Source organism: Bos grunniens, chromosome 19 (genome assembly GCF_055505025.1).
Source record: "Bos grunniens cultivar Pamir isolate PY7600 chromosome 19, Bosgru_T2T1.0, whole genome shotgun sequence".
NCBI classification, from domain to species: domain Eukaryota; kingdom Metazoa; phylum Chordata; class Mammalia; order Artiodactyla; family Bovidae; genus Bos; species Bos grunniens.
In genome coordinates, this window is record NC_141183.1 from 49,200,919 (window position 1) to 49,225,478 (window position 24,560).

General features: G+C 44.6%; 1 protein-coding gene across 1 annotated transcript in view; it reads right to left on the reverse strand.

Moving 5' to 3' along the window:
* Nucleotides 1–874: 874 nt before the first annotated feature.
* Nucleotides 875–24,560, reverse strand: part of LOC147352596 (C-C motif chemokine 3-like) — a 36,809-nt gene continuing 13,123 nt past the window's right edge. Inside the window, exons 3-4 of the mRNA XM_086360347.1 lie at nt 1,763–1,877; nt 875–1,359 (exon numbers count right to left, since the gene is read on the reverse strand). Coding sequence (XP_086216473.1) covers nt 1,269–1,359; nt 1,763–1,877 — 206 coding nt within the window. The 3' untranslated portion in view covers nt 875–1,268. The remainder of the gene's footprint in view (nt 1,360–1,762; nt 1,878–24,560) is intronic.

Here is a 24,560-nt window from a genome sequence, read left to right on the forward strand (position 1 = left end):
TAAAATTGAACTTCAGATACCCAACAAATAATTTTTGTATAAGTATGTCCCAACAATTGCATGGGACATCCTTATGCTAAAGAATTCTTCATCCCATATTTTTAAATTTAACTCTGGCCACTCTAGCCCCCAAGTCTCAGCTCAGATATAGGCTTGAAGAATATTCCTCAAAAAAGCAGAGTGCAGAGCAATGGAGAAGGTGAACAAGACTCTCCATCAACGGGCGGGTAGGGTATTCTTGTTAGACTGCAGGCAGGGCTGGCTTACCTGTCACCAAGGTGAGCGCTAAGCACAGCACTACTATACGCACTGATCATAAAACCTAGCGCTTGATAAGACCTCAACAAGTGTGAGCCATTATTTTGAGGAAATCACATACAAAAATGCAATTGTGTGCACAAATACACACCACCTTGGTTTTCATTTAAGTAGGTAAGTTATGATTTGGTTATAAAATAACATGTCGGGACTTCCCTGGCAGTTCAGTGGTGAAGAATCCACCTTCCAATACAGGGAACACAGGTTCAATCCCTGGTCGGGGAACGAAGACCCCACATGCTATGGAACAAACAAGTCCTTGTGTTGTAACTACTGAGCCCACACACTGCAAGTAAGATCCCGCACAATCAAAAATAAACAAAGAAATATTTTTAAAAAATAAAAATAAATTTTAAAAATTAATGTGCTGGTTTTAACTTTCCTGGACAGTATCTCCAGGGGAATGTCTGGTGTTTTTGTTCTAGAATGTTTTTCCTTACTCGTGGTCTGCCCCTTTTCATATTTCCCTATTCTCCCCTCCTCACCCCATATTAGTCTCTACCCGTGATTCTGGCTGCTGGGAAGACAAAATCAAGAGAGTCACCACAAGGAAAAGGCTGGTTTACCTTTTATGGAAGAGACTTCAATATTTTGAATCACAGTCCTGGGCAAAACCACTCAACCAGCATTTGTTGTTTGGCATGTATGATATGAGTGGTGCCAGGAGAGCGCCAATCACACTGATTGATCCAAGTACTGAGAGTGAGGACAGTTACGGAGGAAGGGGGAGGGATGGGTGGGGAAGAGGGGGTCAGAGCAGATATTCAAGACATCTCACACTTCCACGGTGGAAATAAATGAGAAAAATTAAATAGGAGACATTAAAGTGAAGTGAGTGGCTGGGGATGGGGTGTGACCCACAGAAGAGGTGTCTTTGGAGTCCCAGGGTCATTGCCCTGCGTCCCTGACTGTCCATAGAGGGAACATCTTCCCTGCAGCTCCCAGGCCACTCAGGGATTCAGCTCCAGGTCGATGATGTATTCCTGGACCCAGTCCTCACTGGGGTCGGCACAGACCTGCCGGCCTCTTTTGGTCTTGAAGCTGTGGAGAGGAGCAGAAGGGTTACACACTGGTGAGTGCAGCGTGGGTGGGATCCTGGGCCCCCAGGGACCCCTCCCTCCTTCTGCCCCGGACATCTCAGGGCCTGTCCACATGCTCAAATCATGTCGCCTTAACCCTGGGGTTCACAGACCTTCCTGGGTCTCCTATGGGGGTCCCCTCGGAAAGCCAGCACCGTTGTTTGGCAAATGAGAAAGAGGACAGCTTCCTGCTGTCACCCCTTCCCTCTCCTCCCTCTGCCCAGGGGCAGACCCTCAGGACCCTCTGCAGGCCCCAAACCAGGTGAGAAAAGATGGCAGGGGCCCCCCTGGTGTCCTGAGCTCTGAAGAGGTGCCTCAGACCCCCAGGCTTCTTCCCCAGGGCGGGCAGGAAGGCTGGCCCTTACATGATGCCGGGCTTGGAGCACTGGCTGCTGGTCTCATAATAGTCGTCCACGAATTTGCGCGGGATCTGCCGGGAGACGAAGGAGAAGCAGCAGTCGGTCGGGGTGTTGGTACTAACTGTGAGAGAGGGGACAGACCGTGGTAAGTCCTTGTTCACGGGGAGAGGCAGCCAGCGGCCCCTCGAGGGTCAGGCAGACCTGCAGGACGCAGTGCGGGGGGTGGGGGCGGGGGAATCCAGGAGGAAGTGGTGTTATTTCAACTGGATTCCAGAGGAGACCAAAGGCTACACTGGGAGCCCACTGGACACAGATTCCAGCTTTTGTCAGAATCCCACCTGGGCCTCATTTTCCCAGGAATCCATAAAATGGGCTTCCCTGCCACTGTCTCTCAGAGCCAGAGAATAGAATTGCTAAAAACCACCCTGGGAAGGAAAGTTCTGCTCAGGAAATAGTGTCTGAAGTCTCTCTGAAGCTCTCTACTTAAGGGCTCAGGTGAAAGACCCCGGCCAAGAGTTGGGGACAGGCCTCACAGGTGGCAGAGCAGGTGTGGGCAGAGAGGGCCGCGGTGAGCAGCAGGACAGCCAGGGCGGCCACGGGGACCTCCATGATGCTGGGTGGGTGAGAGAGTCAGGTGGGCCCAGTGGAGCTGGACTCGAGACTTGAAGCTGCAGCCTCCTGCTGGGGTCTGGGCTGTGTCCTCCTCTTTATAGGCAGCCTTGGGACACTAGAGGACGGAAACTTGTGGAGACCGAGGCGGGGGGTGTATTTTTTTGTCACGGCGTTGGTATCATGCTGTGAGTGGCAGAAGCCAGCAAAGCTTCGGGTCACCACAAGGGCTCAGCGTATTTGCAGGAGCGCTCGTGTTGCTTACTTGATGGAGAAATGGTTTCCCCAGTGAGAGGAGGTGAGAGGCTGGTGTGACCCTGTGACAAGGTTATGTGGTGCTTTCTCACAAGGACAGGTCTGTACACCAAGCATCTCCCCACAGAGCTGAACCTTCTGGGACCCACCCCCAGCTGTCCCGACAACACAGCTCTGACCTAGACGATAATACCACGGAGTCTTGAGAAGCCCCCCAACCCAAGCTAAAAGCACACCCTGGGTGGGGACAGATCTGGGGAATACTCAGCTGCAGAAGGGGCCGGAGTGAGGCTGGCCTTTCAGACTTTGGCTCATTCCTCAAACATTCTACCTTAAGCTTTTGATTGCGAGGCATCCATTTCAAAGATATCCATCTTGAATAAGCACATCCCCTGATACAGAATTAGATGATGGGCCAGGCTGCCCTACCCATGGAGTTCCCCTTTTAGAAAGTTCTGGATGACCTAGATAACTGACCATTTGAGTGGCTTCCCTTTTCCCTTCCACACTTTCTCTCTTATCTTTTAAATTCACCAATAAAGAGTGAACCTGTAATACTCTGGTCACCCCACCCTCACCCCAATAAAGGCAGAGCCCCAGGTCTGAGCCCTCTCCCTCTGAGACCTCACTGTGCAGCCGCAGCCGTGCTGTCTACCCTCTGGAACTCCAAGTAACAAACCTTGTCTTTCAAAGTCCCCTGATGGTTATTGAGGTTCGTCTTACACTAATAATAAGAACCTTAATGGCCCGTCCAGCTTGAACACTGGCTCCAGCTGGGGAAATATCTGTGGGGCCCCCACAAAAAGTACAGTCTGGTCAAATTCCTGCAGACATCACCATCAACAGGCTGACGGACACAGAATAGCTAGTCCCTTGTTTGGAGAAAGAAATGGCAAACCACTTCAACATTCTTGCCTTGAGAACCCCATGAACAGTACGAGAAGGCATAAAGATATGACACTGAAAGGTGAACCCCTTAGGTTGGTAGGTGCCCAAAGTGCTGGAGAAGAGCAGAGAAATAACTCCAGAAGGAATGAAGAGGCTGAGCCAAAGTGGAAACGACACCCAATTGTGGATGTGTCTGATGGTGAAAGTCTGATGCTGTAGAGAACAATATTGCATAGGAACCTGGAATGTTAGGTCCATGAATCAAGGTAAATCAGAAGTGGTCAAACAGTTAGAACTGGACATGGAACAGACTGGTTCCAAATAGGAAAAGGAGTACATAAAGTCTGTATATTGTCACCCTGCTTATTTAACTTATATGCAGAGTACATCATGAGAAATGCTGGGCGGGAAGAAGCACAAGCTGGAATCAAGATGGCCAGGAGAAATATCAATAACCTCAGATATGCAGATGACACCACCCTTATGGCAGAAAGTGAAGAGGAACTAAAAAGCCTCCTGATGAAAGTGAAAGAGGAGAGTGAAAAAGTTGGCTTAAAGCTCAACATTCAGAAAATGAAGATCATGGCATCTGGTCCCATTATTTCATGGAACATAGATGGGGAAACAGTGGAAATAGTGACTTTATTTTTCTGGGCTCCTAAACCACTGCAGATGGTGATTGCAGCCATGAAATTAAAAGATGCTTACTCCTTGGAAGGAAAGTTGTGACCAACCTAAACAGCATATTCAAAAGCAGAGACATTACTTTGCCAACAAAGGTCCGTCTAGTCAAGGCTATGGTTTTCCCTGTGGTCATGTATGGATGAGAGAGTTGGACTGTGAAGAAAGCTGAGCGCCGAAGAATTGATGCTTTTGAACTGTGGTGTTGGAGAAGACTCTTGAGAGTCCCTTGGACTGCAAGGAGATCCAACCAGTCCATCCTAAAGGATATCAGTCCTGGGTGTTCATTGGAAGGACTGATGCTGAAACTGAAACTCCCATACTTTGGCCACGCCATGTGAAGAGTTGACTCATTGGAAAAGACCCTGATGTTGGGAGGGATTAGGGGCAGGAGGAGAAGGGGACAACACAGGATGAGATGGCTGGATGGCATCACCAACTCGATGGACACGAGTTTGGGTGGACTCTGGGAGTTGGTGATGGACAGGGAGGCCTGGCATGCTGCGATTCATGGGGTCTCAAAGAATCAGACACGACTGAGCTACTGAACTGTACTGAACTGAACTGAAAAAGGAGATGCCAAGAGTGAACATCGACGTTTTAGGAATCAGTAAACTAAAATGGATGGGAATAGGTGAATTTAATTCAGATGATCATTACATCTACCACTGTGGGCAAGAATCCCTGAGAGGAAATGGAGTAGCCCTCATAGTCAACAAAAGAGTCCAAAAGGTAGTACTTGCGTTTCAAAAATGACAGAGTGATCTCGGTTCATTTCCAAAGAAAACCATTCAATATCACAGTAATCCAAGTCTATGTCCCAACCACTAATGCTAAAGAAGCTGAAGTTGAGCAGTTCTATGAAGACCTACAAGACCTTCTAGCTGGGCTAATTGGGAGCTAATATGATGACCCTTAAACTGTTGCTACCCTTTAAACAGAAAAACTCTGCCAGAGATCTATCTTATGGACATAAGCACAATGATGAGGTCATCTGTATAACAGCTTATTTATAACAATTAAAAGATGCTGCTGCTGCTAAGTCGCTTCAGTCGTGTCTGACTCTGTGCGACCCCAGAGATGGCAGCCCACCAGGCTCCCCCGTCCCTGGGGTTCTCCAGGCAAGAACACTGGAGTGGGTTGCCATTTCCTTCTCCAGCGCATGAAAGTGAAAAGTGAAAGTAAAGTCTCTCAGTCGTGTCCGACTCCTAGAGACCCATGGACTGCAGCCCACCAGGCTCCTCCATCCATGGGATTTTCCAGGCAAGAGTACTGGAGTGGGGTGCTATTGCCTTCTCCAAATTAAAAGATCACTTACAACTAAATATGATAACAAATTCACCTCTTGTAGTAATAATTTGCCCTTAGAAACTGTGGAGGTAAATAAATTTTAGAGGAAGTCCTTGCTATTAAAGAATCCTAGAACATTTCCTGTTTCCTTACTGTAAAGTCAAGGCATTTCCAGGGTTTGTCTAGCACTTCAATGACATCATTAACGACTCTTCTGAAAATATCTCCCTTCAACAGTTTGTTGGCTTTTCTTCTTTGGGCTTGTCACCTCCTGGTGGGGAAATAGCTGCTGCTACTCAGCCATCACATCTTCTCAAAAAGTCTCATCCACTGCATAAGAGGGAGTGGAGAGAAAGTAATGTTGCTAGTGTTTTAAATTGCAATTGGGCTTTTCTGAAATCATAATTTGTAATGTTGACTATAGAATACTCTCAAAAGTAGTTAAAGCTGATTTTAAATATATATAAAATGCAGAAAAGAATAGAGAATTGTTTCACTTCTGAAAGTTGGGTAGGCAGCGTGGCAAATGCAAGTAAGGATGTGGAGCTGGGGTTGGGGGTGGTGTTCATCTACATTCTTCCTGTCTTATTCTGGCATAAATGAACTCAGGCACAATCTGAATAAAATGTCTTTCCCTAAAGGTAGGAAAAGTTCTATTATCCAAACCTAATGACTATTAACGGAGAAGGCAGTGGCACCCCACTCCAGTACTCTTGCCTGGAAAATCCCGTGGATGGAGGAGCCTGGTAGGCTGCAGTCCATGGGGTCACACAGAGTCAGACACGACTGAGCGACTTCACTTTCACTTTTCACTTTCATGCATTGGAGAAGGAAATGGCAACCCACTCCAGTATTCTTGCCTGGAGAATCCCAGGGATGGGGGAGCCTGGTGGGCTGCCGTCTATGGGGTCGCACAGAGTCGGACACGACTGAAGTGACTTAGCAAATGACTATTAATTTGGCTTATTTCTTTCAAGTGTATTTTCTCCTAGGCTTATGATAGTTCCATTTACTTATTTGCTTTTTATCTCTTTTTACCATGTATGTGGGAAAGGGAAGGGACATAATTGTAGCCATGATATGAATGCAAATTTTTATTTTTCTTATTTACACTTAACAGTACAAGACGTTTCCAACTCATTCCAGTATTTTTAAGAGCTGCCTAATTTCCTCATCCATCAGCCTAGCGTATTAATATTGTCATCCACTACTGTAGCACATTTGGACTGTTTTCAATTTTTAATTGCTATAAATATGCTTCACCAAATATCTATATGCATAAACCTTTTTCAACAAATGAGGTTTTTTCCCCATAGGATATTTTCCTAGCTGTAGACTTTCTGGGCCAAAAAATAAGGACATTTAGGACTCCTGCTTTATAGAGACACCCCATGACTAATGTGCATTCATTTATATACCCAACTGTTAAACAAGATTTTAATGGCATATTGTAGGGACTGGTGAATGTTTGATGAATGAAACAGTGATTTAAAAGCCAGATTTATCTATCACATCAAATCTGTCATGTCCCAGACTTCCCCAATTTCATTCTGTCCATCTGAGTTTTGATCAAACACAGCTCAGGCTACTGAAGACTCTACAGCATCAGTAGATATGTCACAGTCAAAACACCTGTGAAGAACATTAGAAACGTCTGCTCTGAGAAACGCAAAAGGGAATGGTATGATCCATAAAGCTCTGTTCGTGGTAGAAGACCAGCTAAGCTTGGTCCCTTAGTGACGGCAACTCCTGGCTCCCCCACCTCCTTGTTCGTGAATCATTTCCTCAGAAGTGGTCTGAGCAACATGATGTCATGGTCCTTTTCACCCAGGATGCGGTTTCCAGTGGGACTTGTGTGCTCGGGGTGCTGTCACATCACCCGTAGGTGTCACCCTCTGTGATCGGAACAGCTGTAGCAGAGCATCAGATCTGCTCTGTGGGAGGAACTATTAATCTGTAGATCTTTCCATGTCCTTACGGCTCTGACACTAGCATCATCTCACCTCCTGTCACTGGCAAAAAACTTTCCAGCCAATCAGCCCCCAAAAATGAGCAACTGGGCTCTTCTTGGATGCTCTGAACCTCTGTGTGACCCCAGGGACCCCAACATGTGCAACTCATAACAAGACACCATGCAGCAACTTCCCCTCTGATCACGCCCAGCCTCCAGCTTCTCATGCTCTAGAGTTGCCTATAAAGGGACAAGGATACAGGATGGACTCCCGAAGGATGGAGGCAGCAGCACTTGCCCCATTCTATCTTGGCTTTGCCCTCTTCCTGCCTATCACTGATGAGTTCCCATGCTGCTCTGGTCAACCATCTCTTCACTACATCCCTCAGCTCATGAGTTTTGTCTGTATCACAAGACTCTCATCCTTCCTTTCTCTTAGAATTGTTTCTCAATGCTCTGGATGGATGTCTAAACCACATCACTTAAACTCTATGGTTGAGATTTCTCACATGAAAGCAAAGAACTTCACAAAAGGTTTTAAAACATTCTGAGCTATTTCCCAAACTTCTCAGGAAGTTTTAACTATCTTGTCTCTGGATCTGGTAGACCCATTGTTAGTGGGGAAAATTGAGGTCTAATGCATTCACTACTACCACTAAGTCGCTTCAATCGTGACCGACTCTGTGCGACCCCATAGATGGCAGCCCACCAGGCTCCCCCATCCCTGGGACTCTCCAGGCAAGAACACTGGAGTGGGTTGCCATTTCCTTCTCCAATGCATGAAAGTGAAAAGTGAAAGTGAAGTCGCTCAGTCGTGTCCAACTCTTTGCAACCCCATGGACTGCAGCCTACCAGGCTCCTCCATCCATGGGATTTTCCAGGCAAGAGTACTGGAGTGGGGTGCCATTGCCTTCTCCGGCATTCACTAATAAGATGCAAATGCCAGGTCCAGCTGGTTCCTAGGATGAACAAAATGACAGAGTCCCTTGGCTCTCCCAAGGAGCTCCAGCCTTTGGGTGATGTACAGAAGGTGGCATCTTGCTGGCGATTGTCTCTGTGGACCAGATGAATTTCCCCAAAAGAGATGGAACAAGGGCTCCCTGACCCAATAGCTATATTCGCTGAAGAGGGAGACAGACACTGAGAACAAGATAGGCAGAGATTCAAAACAGTAATTCACGGTCAAGAAGAAATGCTTAATTCACTTGGTTCATTTTGTGCTCTACTCCGCAGCCCTGAGCACTAACATCACCAACTTCTGGCCAGCCACCCTCCAAGGGGGGAAGAAATTGATCTGGCTTTTCTGGGGCTCTTGATTGCCACTTCCTCATGGTTAGGGAAGACACCTCAGAGCCTGCTGTTTCTCTCATTTCTCTCCAGATCTGTCAAAAATTTGTCGATGATCATGTGTTCTTATCCTGGTGTAATATCAGAATCATTCCTCCTTCCTAGTGAAAGGCCGGGCTTGTGGAGAAGAGACAGTGCATGGGACATGGGGTGAGGAGTGGATCGGCATATAAAGTAGGTTTATTTCTTTCTGTTTTTCTCTTCTTCCCAGGATTGCATTTTTTGCGTCTTGCTTATTCATATGTAATATTAAAAATCAAGTCTTTCCATGTCATTCTATTTGTTTAAGAGGCTGGCATTAGGCTCTTAAACATTAACCACTATGCCAGTCCAGCAATGTAGACTATATAGTTGGCTATCAATTATACGATCATAGATAAACTACCACAAAAAAACCACTGTCCTTAAAATTTTTCCCATTTGTGAGTTAATTTCCATAAAATAGGTTCTGAAAAATAGAATTTCTGGATCAAAGAGTATGGCCATTTTACAGCTGCTGACCCTCCTAAGCGTTAAATCCAGACTTGTAGGTCTATGGTGAGTATTCAACAAATAGACAAATTACTGGAAAGATAATCTTGAGTTTCACCGTCCTTGTACCTCCAGGCTTTCCAATTCCGTTCTTTCCATCTAGGGCATGGTTAAGCTTGGCTTATCCTTTTTGGTGTTTTTGCATGTCCCGTTTATACAGTTAGGACAATTGTGGGAGTCCATCAGGGCGTCCTGCTCTGTGGAAGAAGGCTTTGATCATTCACTTCAGAGAGAAATCTGTCACATGGAAAGGAAATAGCTAAGCCTGATCCCTGCTCTGTGTACTGTGCTTCATTGCTCAGTCGTGTCTGATTCTTTGTGACCCCATGGACTGTAGCCTGCCAGGCTCCACTGTCCATGGGGATTTTCTTGGCAAGATATTGGAGGAATACTGGGTTGCCATGCCCTCCTCCAGGAGATCTTCCCAATCCAGGGATCGAGCCCAGGTCTCCCACACTGCAGGCAAATTCTTTGTCATCTGAACCACCAGGGAAGCCCAAGCTGATCCCTGGGTGATGCCAACTCCTGGCCCCACATCTGGAGAAACAATTTCCTCATAAGTCAGTTCAGCTCAGTTCAGCCTCTCAGTCATGTCCAACTCTTTGCAACCCCATGGACTGCAGCAAGCCAGGCTTCCCTGTCCATCACCAACTCCTGGAGCTTGCTCAAACTCATGTTCATCGAGTCAGTGATGCCATACAACCATCTCATCCTCTGTCATCCCCTTCTCCTCCTGCCTTCAATCTTTCTAAGCATCAGGGTCTTTTCCAAGGAGTCAGTTCTTTGCATCAGGTGGCCAAAGTATTGGAGCTTCAGCTTCAACATCAGTCCTTCCAATGAATGTTCAGGACTGATTTCCTTTAGGATTGACTGGTTGAATCTCCCTGCAGTCCAAGAGACTCTCAAGAGTCTTCTCTAACACCACAGTTCAAAAGTATCGATTCTTCAGCGCTCAGTTTTCTTTATAGTCCACCTCTCACATCCATACATGACTACTGGAAAAACCATAGCTTTGACTAAACAGACCTTTGTTGGCAAAGTAATGTCTCTGCTTTTTAATATGCTATCTAGGTTGATCATAGCTTTTCTTCCAAGGAGCAAGTGTCTTTTAATTTCATGGCTGCCATCACCATCTGCAGTGATTTTGGAGCCCAAGAAAATAAAGTCGGTCACTGTTTCCATTGTTTTTCCATCTATTTGCCATGGAGTGATGGGACCAGATGCCGTGATCCTTGTTTTTTGAATGTTGAGTTTTAAGCCAACTCTTTCACTCTTCTCTTTCCTCATAAGGAACTAAGCAAATTGGCAACTGAACAATTCTTATGTGCACCCTAAACCTCTCTGGTAACTAAGGGATTTACAAGCGTGGTCTATTCTTCAAAATCACTGTGTTGTGTGTACTCTGATTATCTCCCTTTGACAAATGAGAAAACAGAGTTTCAGTGAGATTGTCCAAGGTCACACAATTGGTAATGTTGTGATCAAAACTGCAGACTAGAGCAAGCCCCACACTCTTAATTAAACACTAGTAATTTGTTCCTCAGTGTTCCACATGAAGCAGATTTACCAGGAATGTAGAATTCTCGGTCAAGAGACAACCTACCTCAGCAAGTCAGAAGTAAGGAATTGTTGCTTAAAGACCCCAGAAAGGATGTTCTTGCTGTCAGTCACTAAGTTGTGTCCGACTCTTTGCGACCCCATGGACTGCAGCACACCAGGCTTCCTTGTCCTTAACTACCTCCCAGAGTTTGCTCAAACCCATGTCCTTCAAGTTGGTGATGCCATCCAACCCTCTCTTCCTCTGTCATCCCCTTTTCCTCTTGCCTTCAATCTGTTCCAGCATCAGGGTCTTTTCCAATGAGTCGGCTCGTCACATCAGGAGCTTCAGCATCAGTCCTTCCAATGAATATTGAGAACTGGTTTCCTTTATGATTGAATGGTTTGATCTCCTTGCAGTCCAGGGGACTCTCAAGAGTCTTACCCGCGCTCCTCAGTTTAAAAGCATCAATTCTTTGGCCCTCAGCTTTCTTTATAGCTCAACTCTCACATCCATACATGGCTACTGGAAAAACCATAGTTTTGACTATATGGACCTTTGTTGGCAAAGTGATGTCTCTGCTTTTTAGTATGCTATCTAGGTTTGTCATAGCTTTTCTTCCAAGGAGCATGCATCTTTTAATTTTAAGGCTACAGTCACCATCTACAGTGATTTTGGAGCCCAAGTACTGTTTCTACTTTTTATCCATCTATTTGCCATGAAGTGATGGGACTGGATGCCATGATCTTGGTATTTTGAATTTTGAGTTTTAAGTCAGCTTTTCCACTCTCCTCTTTCACCCTCATCAAGAGGCTCTCTCTATCCAGAGATGATAGAAATCCAGAAATTTGAGCCTGGCAGTGCAGTCTCTTCTAGATTGAGGATGTTTGCAATTCAGAAGAGGTGGCTGAGAAGATGAACTGAACCTTTCACAGCCTTTCTCAGCTGGAGGAAAACAAAGTCCAGTGCTGCCCAAGTGAAGGGACTGCAAGAAACCATCCTCTGTCTGGGCTTATAGGAGGAAAAGTAAATGAGAAGAAAACCGTTCCTTGAACAAAGTGGAGGCCAGGCCCCATCACCCGGGTGGTTTAGAAAATCTCAAACTCTAAAACATTTTTAAACAAGATCCCAGATGCTGATGCCACAAATGCCTTGAGAAGAAGCTTGAGCTTTTTGGTGAGGAACTGGAAACTACCACGAGTATTGTTGAAAATTTGTAAAAGTAAAAATACAAATTTTGGGTCCAAAAAATGCAAAAACTGAAATAAAACCTCGGAGTAGACTAAACTCAACTGAAGAAATATTGGTCAAGTTCAAACATACCAAAATGAACCAAAGGGAAACATGTGAATGAAAAATACAAAAGAGTGGATAAGAGCACATAGAGAATAGAGCAGGGCATCTATTTGGTTAATTAACCATCTAGTTAATTAGAATCTCAAAATAAGAGGAAAGAGAGAATGAGACAGCAAACAGATCTGAAGAGATAATGGCTAACAGTTTTACAAAATGGTGAGAGATGTAATTCTGAAGATTCAAGGTCAGAGGGCATTATCCCCATTGCTATCAATGGGCCAAGTTTTGTATCAGCCACTCCTACCCTCAGTACTAGCTGGAAAAGGAGAAATACCGCTGATGCTGGTCCCTGTCTCACCAGCCAGTCCTGACGGCTTTGATGAATAATGCGTTTTCTGGGACTTTTCATAGAATATAATCTGGAGGATCTTTCAGCCTCACATGGTTTATCTACTCCGTCATGCCCACTTCCATAGTCATTTTTGTCCCTTTCTTCTCCACCTGTCATGGCAATTCAAGTATTTTAACTTCACTCAGCATGAGCCATTGCCTTCTCCAGCATTCTGGAGATTTCCTGGCTGCAAAGTCGCACCAACCTCTGCGATCCTTGCCAGGAAGTTATAGCCTATATCCAGAAAGAGTGCCCCCAAGTCAATAAGTTCCTCCTAATCCATTCTTGTGTTCCAGCTTCCTTGATCAGTTTAGTTCAGTTCAGTCGCACAACCGTGTCTGACTTTGTGACGCCATGAATTGTAGCACGCCAGGCGTCCCTATCCATCACCAACTCCTGGAGCTTGCTCAAACTCATGTCCATTGAGTTGGTGATGCCATCCAACCATTTTGTCCTCTGTCGTCCACTTCTCCTTCTGCCTTCAATTTTTCCCAGCATCAAGGTCTTTTCCAATGAGTCAGTTCTTTGCATCAGGTGGCCAAAGTATTGGAGCTTCAGCTTCAACATCAGTCCTTCTAATGAATGATCAGGACTGATTTCCTTTAGGATTGACTGGTTGGATCTCCTTGCAGTCCAAGGGACTCTCAAGAGTCTTCTCCAACACCACAGTTCAAAAGCATCAATTCTTTGGCACTCAGCTTTTTTTATGGTCCACCTCTCACATCCATATATGACTACTGGAAAAACCATAGCTTTGACTAGACAGACCTTTGTTGGCAAAGTAATATTTCTGCCTTTTAATATGCTGTCTAGGTTGGTCATAGATTTCTTTTAAGGAGCAAGCGTCTTTTAATTTCATGGCTGCCATCACCATCTGCAGTGATTTTGGAGCCCAAGAAAACAAAGTCTGTCACTGTTTCCATTGTTTCCCCATCTATTTGCCATGAAGTGATGGGCCCAGATGCTATGATATTTGCTTTTCAAATGTTGAGTTTTAAACCAGCTTTTTCACTCTCCTCTTTCACTTTCATCAAGGGAGTCTTTACTTCCTCTTTGTTTTCTGCCATAAGGGTGATGTTATCTGCATATCTGAGGTTATTGATATTTATCCTGGCAATCTTGACTCCTGCTTGTGCTTCGTCTTTGATCAAATCACCCTCAAAATCCAGACCCAAGTTTCTCTCCCAGCTCAGGCTGGTACATGCTTGCTAAATTTTGTTGTTTCTTTGGAGTATAGTCTCTTTCGCCCTTATCAGAAATATAATTTACTGACATGAAATATATGGAATATATGAATGGTCTTATATCTATTAAGGAATTATTTCTATTAAGTAATTTAAGTCCTCCTCCCTACCAAAATTCTCATAGCCTTCAAAAGCAAATTCTAGCAAACATTTATAGAAGGGATAATGGAGAAAGAATAAACTTTTTAAGAAATGGTACCAAAGTAAGTGGACATCTATAAACCAAAAACAAACAAAAAAACAAACAAAACCAAGAAAACTTGACCTTAATTTCATACCTTACCCCCCAAAAATAACTCAAAATACATCATGAACCTAAACTTAAAACAAAAAATGACAAAACTTTTTGGAAAAAAAAAAAAATAAGAGCAACATCTTCTAGACCTAAGACAAGGGAAAAAAAGTTCTAAAATTTGATACCCAAAGCACAACCCATAAAAGGAAAAATTGATAAAATTGGAGCACATCAATTTTAAAGTTTTGCTCTTCAAAAGACTTATTTGACAAAGCTCTTGTATTTGGAATATATAAAGAACTCTCAAAATTCAACCTTAAACAAATGAATGAACAATTCAATTAAAAAATGGACCAAAGTCATGAACAGATATTTCAGGGAAGAGTACATACAGATGGCCAATAAGCAATGGTACTGTGACTGTATTTTTTTTAATTCTTTTTTTTTTTTTTCCCTTAAGATATAGACTGAAGTAGGCAGAATAACGACCCTTCTCTCAGAGGCCATGTCCTAATCACTGTAACCTGTGAATATGTTACATTACACAGAAAAGAGGGATCAAGATAGACAACTGATTTTGAAATAGGGAGATTATCCTGGATTATCTGCATGACCCAGTGTCATTATCAGGATTCTCATAAGGGTAGCAAGACTGTCAGTGTCTGAGTGATGCAATGTGAGAAAGATTTGACTGTCCATTGCTGGCTACAGATAAGGAATGTGGCACAACCTCTAGAAGTCAAAAAAAAGACAAGAAAATGGATCTTCCCTTAGAGCCTCCAAAAAAGGAAGGCAGATACCTTGATTTCAACCCGGTAGAGACCCATTTCAGACTTCTGACCTCCAGAAAGGTAAGAGAATACATCTGTGTTGTTTTAGGCCATTAAGATTGAGGTTCATTTGTTACAGCAAAAAAAGAAGCTAATACAACTGAAGCACTGTGCTGAACACCTGAAACTTACATGATATTGTAAATCAACTATATTAAATTAAAATTTTTAAATAAATAAAAAATAAGAAGCTTATAGACACATTTACAGATAAAATGATACTATAGTGATTTTAAAACATGGCCATGATTTCTTTGACACTCCTCCCAAGAAGAGGCAGGGATCTAGGTCCCCTCTCCTTGAATCTGATCAGGCTTGTGACAGCTTTGACCAACAGGTTATGATGCAAGAGATACAATAGGACTTCTGTGACTAAGTCATAAAAAGCCAGGCAGATTCTTCCTTATTCACCTGGAACACTCATCTTTGACCCCTAAGACTGCCGTCTAGAAGGGCCATATGTACACAGCTCCAGTGAAATTCCCAGCCCAGGCACCGCATGTGACTGAAGAAGCCATCTTAGAAGTGGATCTGCCAGCCCAGATGGTGAGGGCTATTTCTGACCTGGACCGCTGGTGGCATCATCGCTGATATCACATCTGTGTGGTCAGATCAGTTGTGAAAGAACATCAGCACCTTCTGCTCTGTGGGGAGCAGCAGTTAGCACACACTTCACAGATCTATCTGTTCTGGAAGGAAGCCTGCTGCAATACCAGCTCCTGGCCACCCTCTAACTAGGAAATCATTTCTTCAGAAAGACCTCAAAGAACAAGCAATTTCATCAGAAGTATTTCCAACCAATGGAGAAACTGAGATATTCATGCAGATACTCTGAACATCCCTCTGTTAACCAAAGGGTGTTGACAGCCCTGGGTTGTGCAACTGACACCATGACACCAACACTGTGATTAAAATATTCCCCTCCAGTCACCCCCAGTTCCCGTCTTCAATGCTTTTTTGACTTTCCAAAAAAGGAATAGTAAAGAAGATGGATTCCATGAACTTGAGAGGGATCATCCACCCCATCTCGTTAAGGGCAAGATTCTATGTCTAAGCAATTCTTGGTGAGAAATCCTTTGTTGGCACTTTGAAAAGGAAGTGTTCACTGAAAGTCAGCATGGGTGAAGCTAGGGCAAGTGAAACCGGACTAACTCCACTTCCATCTCTGGCAGCAGTGGACATCTGAGGAAATGTGAGCTGGAAAAAGTTGTGAACAAAGGCTCTGATCTCTAGCATTTAACAAAAGTAACCCAGAACCAGCTGGAAAAACAGTAAAGTTCAGGAAACTCACGTACAGTCTATTGTGGGCTGGCATATTATCCTTTGTGCTAGTGTAAAAACAAAAACAGCAACTTTACCCCCTACTTCAAATCTCTTGGAGCCTTAATCCTCCTCAAGACCCCTCTCTTACTCCAACTCTTCTTTTTTAAGTAGATAAGTAGGGTCAGTTATGCAAGAATAAAGCTTGAGGATACGCATGCATGCTGCTTACAAAAGCACGGAAGGCAGATACCTGAGTGTTACCAGGAACTTAGATTCAAGCATCCAGAAGTTGGCACAGGGACGCAAGCGATGAGGTGAATGAATCAGCTTCTCCCCTCCTCCTGCCCACGTGCGTCCCCCACCTCCCCCACATCTGATGCTCTGCTTACCAAGGGACAAAGGCCAGTGTCGGCCACCTGCCCCTTCCTGGTGCACACCCAGGAGCCCACAGTCAGCAGGGAGGACAAAGACAGCCATCAGAGGCATCCACTACATGCACCTCCATCTCTCTGAACTTAAAAAGAACCGGGAGAGGCCCTGCTCCCCGCTGGGCTCTGGTTTGCTGGGAGAAATCAGGCAGCTCAGACCCTCTCCATCCACCTACAGGGGGGAGACTGAAGTCTCAGGGGGAGGAATCCACGGTCTTCTCTTCCTGTTTTCCCTTAAAGCAACTGACAAGAGCTCTTGTTACATCCACCCACTTGTTCTCCAGGATGCAGCTACCTTCAGGGCCCACATGGACGAAAGGGAAAGTAAACTGTTGAGTGACCAGACAGAAAGGACCTGGACAATGGCCCTCACCTCCCTTCTCTTCAGTCACCTGCTCGCCTATTCCTCAAATGTCCCAAACCTATTTCCACCTCTAAGTCTTGGCCTTGCTGTTCCCACTCCCAGGACAAACCTCCCCTGATCTTTGCAAGCCCAGCTCCTCCTCAACAAGCCAGTCCCAGCTGAAACGACAGCCCCCCTGAAGAGGTTCCCCTAACTGGCTTACTAAGTAACCTTCACTCAACCTTCAGGCTCCATCGCAACACCTTGGCTCATTCTCTTCCTAGCTTATACCTCCATCTCCCTCTCCGTTGCTTGTCTGATTCCCCTCTGGAATTTGACCACCTGAAGAGCAAAAGCCTTGCTTTTCTTGTCTGCTGCTGTATCCTCAAGTTCTAGAAAGTGCCTGGAACACAGTAGCAGTTCAATAAACATAGGTTAAAAAAATTAAATTAGAAAATAATTTTAAAAATTAAAAATAAAGTAACATTAAAAAAAAAAAAAACTACTGAATGAATGAACCTCAGCCCTAAGGAAGGTCTCAATATGGGCACATAAGGAAAATTTCACTCACTTAGATTGTTAGGGTACATATGCAATGGGGTAGGACCTATGGTTCTTGTCCCCCATATCTTCTACCTGCCATTTGTCTGTGGAAAAACTTTTGCCAAAGAATAAGTTTAAAGAAGTAAGAGCATGCAGAAACAAAGGAAAACAGTCACAGGAGACTATGTAATAATAGTGTGTTCATTAAGCATAGTCAAGGACCTTTAGCTCCTTCTCAAGGGCCATAGATAATATTATGATCCATATCCTGTGAGTTGTCTTTTATTAATAGATGCTGAAACTCTCACGAGGTGGAAGACGTGACCTACGTGATGACCAGACTGTAGCTGTGACATAAGCTGCCACAATTCTGAGAACCAGACTCAACCCTGGAACTGAAGATTAACAGTATGTAAAATAATCAAGATGATGCAGGTCAGACCCCTGAGGACAATTTCAAAATGACTGTCGAAGCTGCCTGTGCTATTTCTGCATGTATCTGCCTTCCTCTGTCTATAAAAGCTCTTGTTCACTGATTGTCAGTGGTGGGGAGGTGGCCTTTGAACAGACATCCATTCTTGCTGGTTGCTGGCATCCGAAACAAAGCAAATTTTGCTTTTCACCAACCTGGCCTCTTCATTGGCTTTTGAGTGGTGAGCAGCTGGACCTCACTGTCGGTAACACAAACACCTTTCAGTAAGCATGCAAATCTCTAAAAGCTTAACAAAATTACCCAAAAGGTCCCATAGCTTGTAAGTGGTGAATTCCTGGGCTTGAAACAATGCCTCTGACTAGATCAAAAGTTCCTGCTCTTTGCATAAGAACAGGGGGTTGACTTTTTTCCTATTAGTAGGGGACATTTTCTTTGCAAACAAACTGGAACCTTACTATGTAAAACTGATAAAAACACAGATACTTAACACCACGAGATATCACCCCACACCATTAGTATGGCTACTCTCAAAGATACAGAAAATAACAAATGTTAGTGAGAATGTGGAGGAATTGGAACTCTTGTACAATGTTGATGGGGATATAAAATGATGCCATGCCTGTCGAACAGTGTGGTAGTTCCTGAAAAAATTTAAAATGCATTTACCATATGACCCAACAGTCCCAGTTCTGGGTGTATAGGCTAAAAAAATTGAAAACAGGGGGAAGAAGGAGAGAGTGGGATGTATGGAGAGAGTAACATGGAAACTTACATTACCATATGTAAAATAGATAGCCAGTGAGAATTTGCTGTATGACTCAGGGAACTCAAACCAGGGCTCTGTAACAACCTAGAGGGGTGGGATGGGGAGGATGGTGGGAGAGAGGGTCAAGAGGGAGGGGACATATGTATACCTATGGCTGATTCATGTTGATGTTTGGCAGAAACCAACACAGTTCTGTAAAGCAATTATCCTTCAATTAAAAAATGAATAAATTCAAAATTAAAAAAAATTGAAAACAGGATATTAAAGAGATATTTGTATGGCCACATTCATAGCAATATTTATTTACAATAGTTAAAATTTGGAAGCATCCCGTGTCCATGAACAGATGGATGGACATGCAAAACATGGTATATAGACAGTGCAGTAATATTCAGGCTTAGAAAGGAAATTCTGACATGTGCTCCAAAATGGACCACCTTGAAGACACTGTACTAAGAGAAAAAAAGCCAGTCACCAAGAGACTAACTCTGTATGATTCCACTCATGTGTGAGATACCTAGAATAGTCAAATTCATGGAAACAGAAAGTAGAATAGTGATTGCCAGTGGCTTGCGGAGGGAGAATGAGAAGTCACTGTTGAATGGAATAGAGTTTCTGTTTTGCAAGATGAAAAAAGTTCTGTGAATGGATGGGGGTAGGCTGCACAACGTATGAATGTACTTAACACCACTGAATGTACACCACTGAACTGTACCCTTAGAAATGTTTATGATGGCAAATTCTACATTACATGTATTGTAATCACAATGAAAAGAAATGGGAAAAAAAACCACACAGGTGCCTGATCTGAATTTGGTGGGATTGGAGGTGGGGACAGTCACCCCTGCCTGACCTCCTAGCAGGATAAGCAATCATCCCTGTGTTAGCATTGAAAGCCCCACATCCCAGGAACCTCCTTGGTCCCAGGCACCCAGGATGGTTGGCACCTTCCATCTCGGTCACTAAATCATCCTGGCATCCTGAGCATGGCCCCTGCAGCACACACTTAGGGTGACAAGACAACAATTGTATTCTGTGGACAACACTGCCCTGCCTCTGGGTCCTCCAGCTCAGTCCAGAAGAAACTGTCCCTCAGTCTTGTCCTGGAGGCTGGCCTGGCTGAGCAGAGAGCCTGGGCCCCTGCCTGGGTAGCTAAGGGTCTGATGAAGCTCCCTGGGCTGGGCAGGGGGGAGGGCCCTTCTGTTCCATGTAGGTGAAGGTTTCCAGTCCACCCTGGCTGGTGAGGCCCAGCCATCCCAGGAACCCCCTGGACCCTGCTCCCCACCAGCCCCCATCAGGCCTGGACCTTGTGCTCGGGATGAACCCTGCATTCACCCCAACATCTGTCTCCAGCATTGGGCTGGAGCTGCTGATCCTGAGACAGTCACCCGGCCTCTAAGCTCATGGTCCACACCTGAGGTCAGGCTCACTGAAGGGGCTTAACCAGGGTCCCAGGGGAGACCGGGAGAGGGAGGGCTGTTTCTGACACAGTTCCTGGTCTCCGGGCCTCCTTGACCACCACCCTCAAGACTTCAGCCAAATGTGAAAGCCAGGGTCACTCTCTGCCTTCCTCTTTTCTTTGTCTAAATTGACTGAGTTCTCATATTTTAGGTATGCCATTGGTCACAGGGCTTCCCAGGTGGCACAGTTGGTAAATAATCTGCCTGTTTTCTTTCTTTTACAAGTGGTTGACCAGTTTTCCCAGTTTGACAGTTTGACATGTTAAAGAGATTGTCTTTCCTCCATTGTATATTCTTGCCTCCTTTGTCGAAGATAAGGTGTCCATAGGTGCATGGATTTATCTCTCAGCTTTCTATTTTGTTCCATTGATCTATCAAGATCTATCAGTATGGTACATCAAGACAGTACCATACTGTCTTGATGACTGTAGCTTTGTAGTAGAGCCTGAAGTCAGGCAGGTTGATTCCTCCAGTTTCGTTTTTCTTTCTCAAGATTGCTTTGGCTATTCAAGGTTTTTTGTATTTCCATACAAATTGTGAAATTATTTGTTCTAGTTCTGTGAAAAATACCATTGGTAGCTTGATAGGGATTGCATTGAATCTATAGATTGCTTTGGGTAGTATACTCATTTTTACTATATTGATTCTTCCAATCCATGAACATGGTATATTTCTCCATCTGTTTGTGTCCTCTTTGATTTCTTTTATCAGTGTTTTATAGTTTTCTATACATAGGTCTTTTGTTTCTTTAGGTAGATATATTCCTAAGTATTTTATTCTTTTTGTTGCAGTGGTGAATGGGATTGTTTCCTTAATTTCTCTTTCTGTTTTCTCATTGTTGGTATTCATGTCACTGTATGGCAAAACCACTACAATATTGTAAAGTAATTAGCTTCCAATTAAAATAAATAAATTTATATTAAAAAGAAAAAGAAAAAAATCCGCCTGCCAGTTCAGGAGACATAAGAGATGGTTCAATCCCTGGATCAGGAAGATCCCCTGGTTGAGGAAATGGCAACCCACTCCAGTATTCTTGCCTGGAAGATTCCATGGACAGAGAAGCCTGATGGGCTACAGTCCACGGGGTCACAGAGCACATGCACTGCACAGCAGCATTGATTACAACTCCAAGGAATCAAAACTGCCATGCAATCTCAAATTTTTGTATGTTTTGACTTCCTGAGCAGCAAATAAAGGAGGCTCAGAGCCCAGCTTTCAAGGAGCCAGAAAATCCAGTAGTCCTCAGCCCAGCCTTGTTCCTGTCGCTGGTCAGCACCCAGAACGATGAGGTTCAGCCTGGCCACCCTGGCCTTCCTCCTCACTCTTGCCGTCCTGCACTTGGAGGCTAATTAAGGTGAGACCTGCTACTCTCACTGCTCTGAACAAAGAGAACACAGGGGCTGGAGACTGAAGGTGGGGGTGGGCAGGGTGCAGGGCTGCAGTGAGGAGCTGTGGGTGGTCTAGAAAACATGGTCTGGGGTTCCTGCAAAACAGCATCTTTCCCTAGGGTGTCTCCCTATTTCTGGTTAAGGCTCACTTCTCCCTCCCCTGGGGTGGGGAAAACCTGCCTCTGAAAACAGCCTTCCTGGCCTTTGGTCCCCAGCCTCGAGAAGCTGACCCAGAGCCCTCCAGGTGTCTGCTCAGCTGCCTCCAGGCAGGAGCAGAGTCTGGGCGAGAGGAACCCACAAAGGATCACGCTCTGTTCGTTTGACCATCTTTGGATGGTTGCCAACATTGAAAAACTGGTAACATTAAAAATCCCTATTGCCCATTTCTTTCACAAATACGGAAGACCAAGCAGACATGAGCCCAAGTTTCCACAAGCTCACCTCCAAATGGGACTGAAGTGGAGGTGCTGTCCCCTTAGACAGGGGGCGCTGCCCAGGCCTCAGGGTCCCCACTGCCTGCCACACCCAGCTGTGGTCTGCGTGGTCTCAGGGGACTTTGAGCCTGAGACACGCGGGTCAGCTTCCCTCCTCTCCCTGCAAGACCTGTCCAGTGTGTACACAGCACAGAGCCATGTAGGAGCTCTCGGTAAATACCTGTGCTACAGGAAGAGCAGGCAGGGCTAAACCCCAGTGTCCTGATCCCCAGCTCACTGCCCTCAACAGGCCTGCTTGGCCCTCTGCAGGGGGCTGGAGCCAGGGGAGAAGGCGGCACAGAGGGACCTGGGAGGAGGCTTCCCAGGAAACAACTCTCCTGAGATGAATGTCAACCAAAATCGAAGACTGAACAACACTCCACGCAAGGACTATCATTTGACACCCTACTATGTCAAATGGCATATTTGACAGCTATTTTCCAGGAATTTTGACTGCGAAAGAGCTTTTCACTGCTTTCCAATAATTTCAGTTATTGTCATATGACTTCTCATCTGCAAATGGGATCAGTGATAACTTCTCAAAGGGTGGTTGTGAGGAAGGGAGATGAGCCACCTCAGGAACTAAGCCAGGCACCAGGCCTGTAGTGGAGTCTCAGCGCACATGTTCGTCGACTCACGAGGGGGTTATCTCCCAATAAACGCACCGGAAATGGAAAATACCGGAATTTGAAAATGCATATAATGCACCTAACCTCCCAGCACCGTAGCTTAGCCTCGCCCATCTCAAAGGCACTCAGAACTCACCTTAGCCGACAGTCAGGGAACATCATCCAACACAGGCCTATTTTATGATGGAATGCTGTCTAACACAGGTAATGTTTTTGAACACTGTACTGAAAATGACCCACAGAATGGTTGTCTGGGTACAGAGTGGTGGTAAGTGCGCCAGTGTTGACCTGGTGACCCCATGCCCAACCTGGAGCTGCAGCTGCTCTGCCCAGCAGCATGAGAGAGGACCTATCCCATATATACATAAAAAGATGACTCTGTGCCACTCGCTCAGGCAACACGCTGGAATGCACTGGGGGCAGAAGCAGATCATCTCTCCCTCTGGGAGCCTGGGTCTGGAAACTCTGCTCTGGCCAGCTTGTGACCTTCTGTGTCTTGTCTAGTTTTCCTGACCCACAGCTTCCTCATCTGTTCCTTGGGGATAATAAGGCCTTTATTGCACAAAACAATCATCAGTATAAATACCAGTTTGCACAGTAATTGCCCTAAGGCTACTATTTGCCATTTTAAGGACAAAGGTTCAAAAAGGGTAGGTGTCCTGCCTGGAGTGACAGAGCTTTCAGGAGAAGAAACAAGGACTAATGGAGCTTTCCTGCCTCCTAGCCAAGGCCCTGCTCCTCTGAGCCGAGCAAACCTCCCACTTTTAACAGTCCCCGCCACTGCCAGACCTGTAAAGGAGGGTCCTCTCAGATGCAGGGGAACAGTTCCGCCCTGCTGTGGCCCACCCTAGGCATCCACTAACACCTTCATGTGGGAAATTATATTTCTCAGGAAATTATATGCTTTTTTCTAAATTATAAGTCCCCCCAAAACTCAGTAGAGCAATTGGGAAAATGGGAAAAAGTATTCTAATTTTCTGATAGAATTCGCATGACACTCAACAGAGAGATGTTACTGACTTAAAGGAATTTGCTGACATCAAGAACAAAAGCGGTAAGTTAAGATTCAAGGTTCAAGGCTAAGATCAGCATGTGGAGCGACTGGGAGCAGTTAGGGGAGAGGTCATCCCCATCCGGTAGCTTGAGACCATTGCACTGGTAAAAGTGTGAGTTCAAAGCTAAGAAATGCTAATGAGTTTGTAAAACTCATATACTTTCACAATCATAGAAGTGGTGTTTCAAGAAAGAACAAGTTGGGAGAAGCAAATTATGTCCTTAACTGGGCAACTCCAGCTGTGATTCTTGCTCAGAGATGTGGATATTATGTTATTTGAATAATAATGTTCACTGACATTGCCCATAACGTTCAATTGCCCAGGGTTTGAATAATTGCTGAAGGTGGTATGATAGTTCTTTATAAATGCTTTGACAGAAGAAATACACAGAGTCAATGTGTAAATGTCACAGAATACTAGGACGTGACAGCAGAAACATTGGCTAACTTTTCTGTAAAATTTAAATTTGCCAAAGCAACACCAATTTGAAAGGAGAAACTAAATTCAGGACAAGCAGACATGTCCATCGTTAAAATAGAAAATTAGATTATATGAAGCATTTAGTATTCAAACTCCAACTTGAAAATGCATTTAGACATTCTTTCAACAATTTGGCTAACCCAATATGGAAAAAATGTTCTATGTCTGAAATATTTGAAGCTAAACAAAGGTAAGTAAAGACTGCAAATAGCTTGCACCTAACGTTTCCTGTGTTTTATTTTGTTTGTTTAGGGTTTTTTGTTTGCTGTATTTATTTGGCTGCAGTAGGTCTTCATTTCAGCATGTGGGATCTAGTTCCTTGACTAGGGATCGAACCTGGGCCTCATTGGCAGTGTGGCATCTTAACCACTGAATCACCAGAGAAGTCTCAATGCTTCCTATGTTTAAAATTTTTACTTTTGAATGACAAATTTTAAATCTTTTAAATATCAAATAGT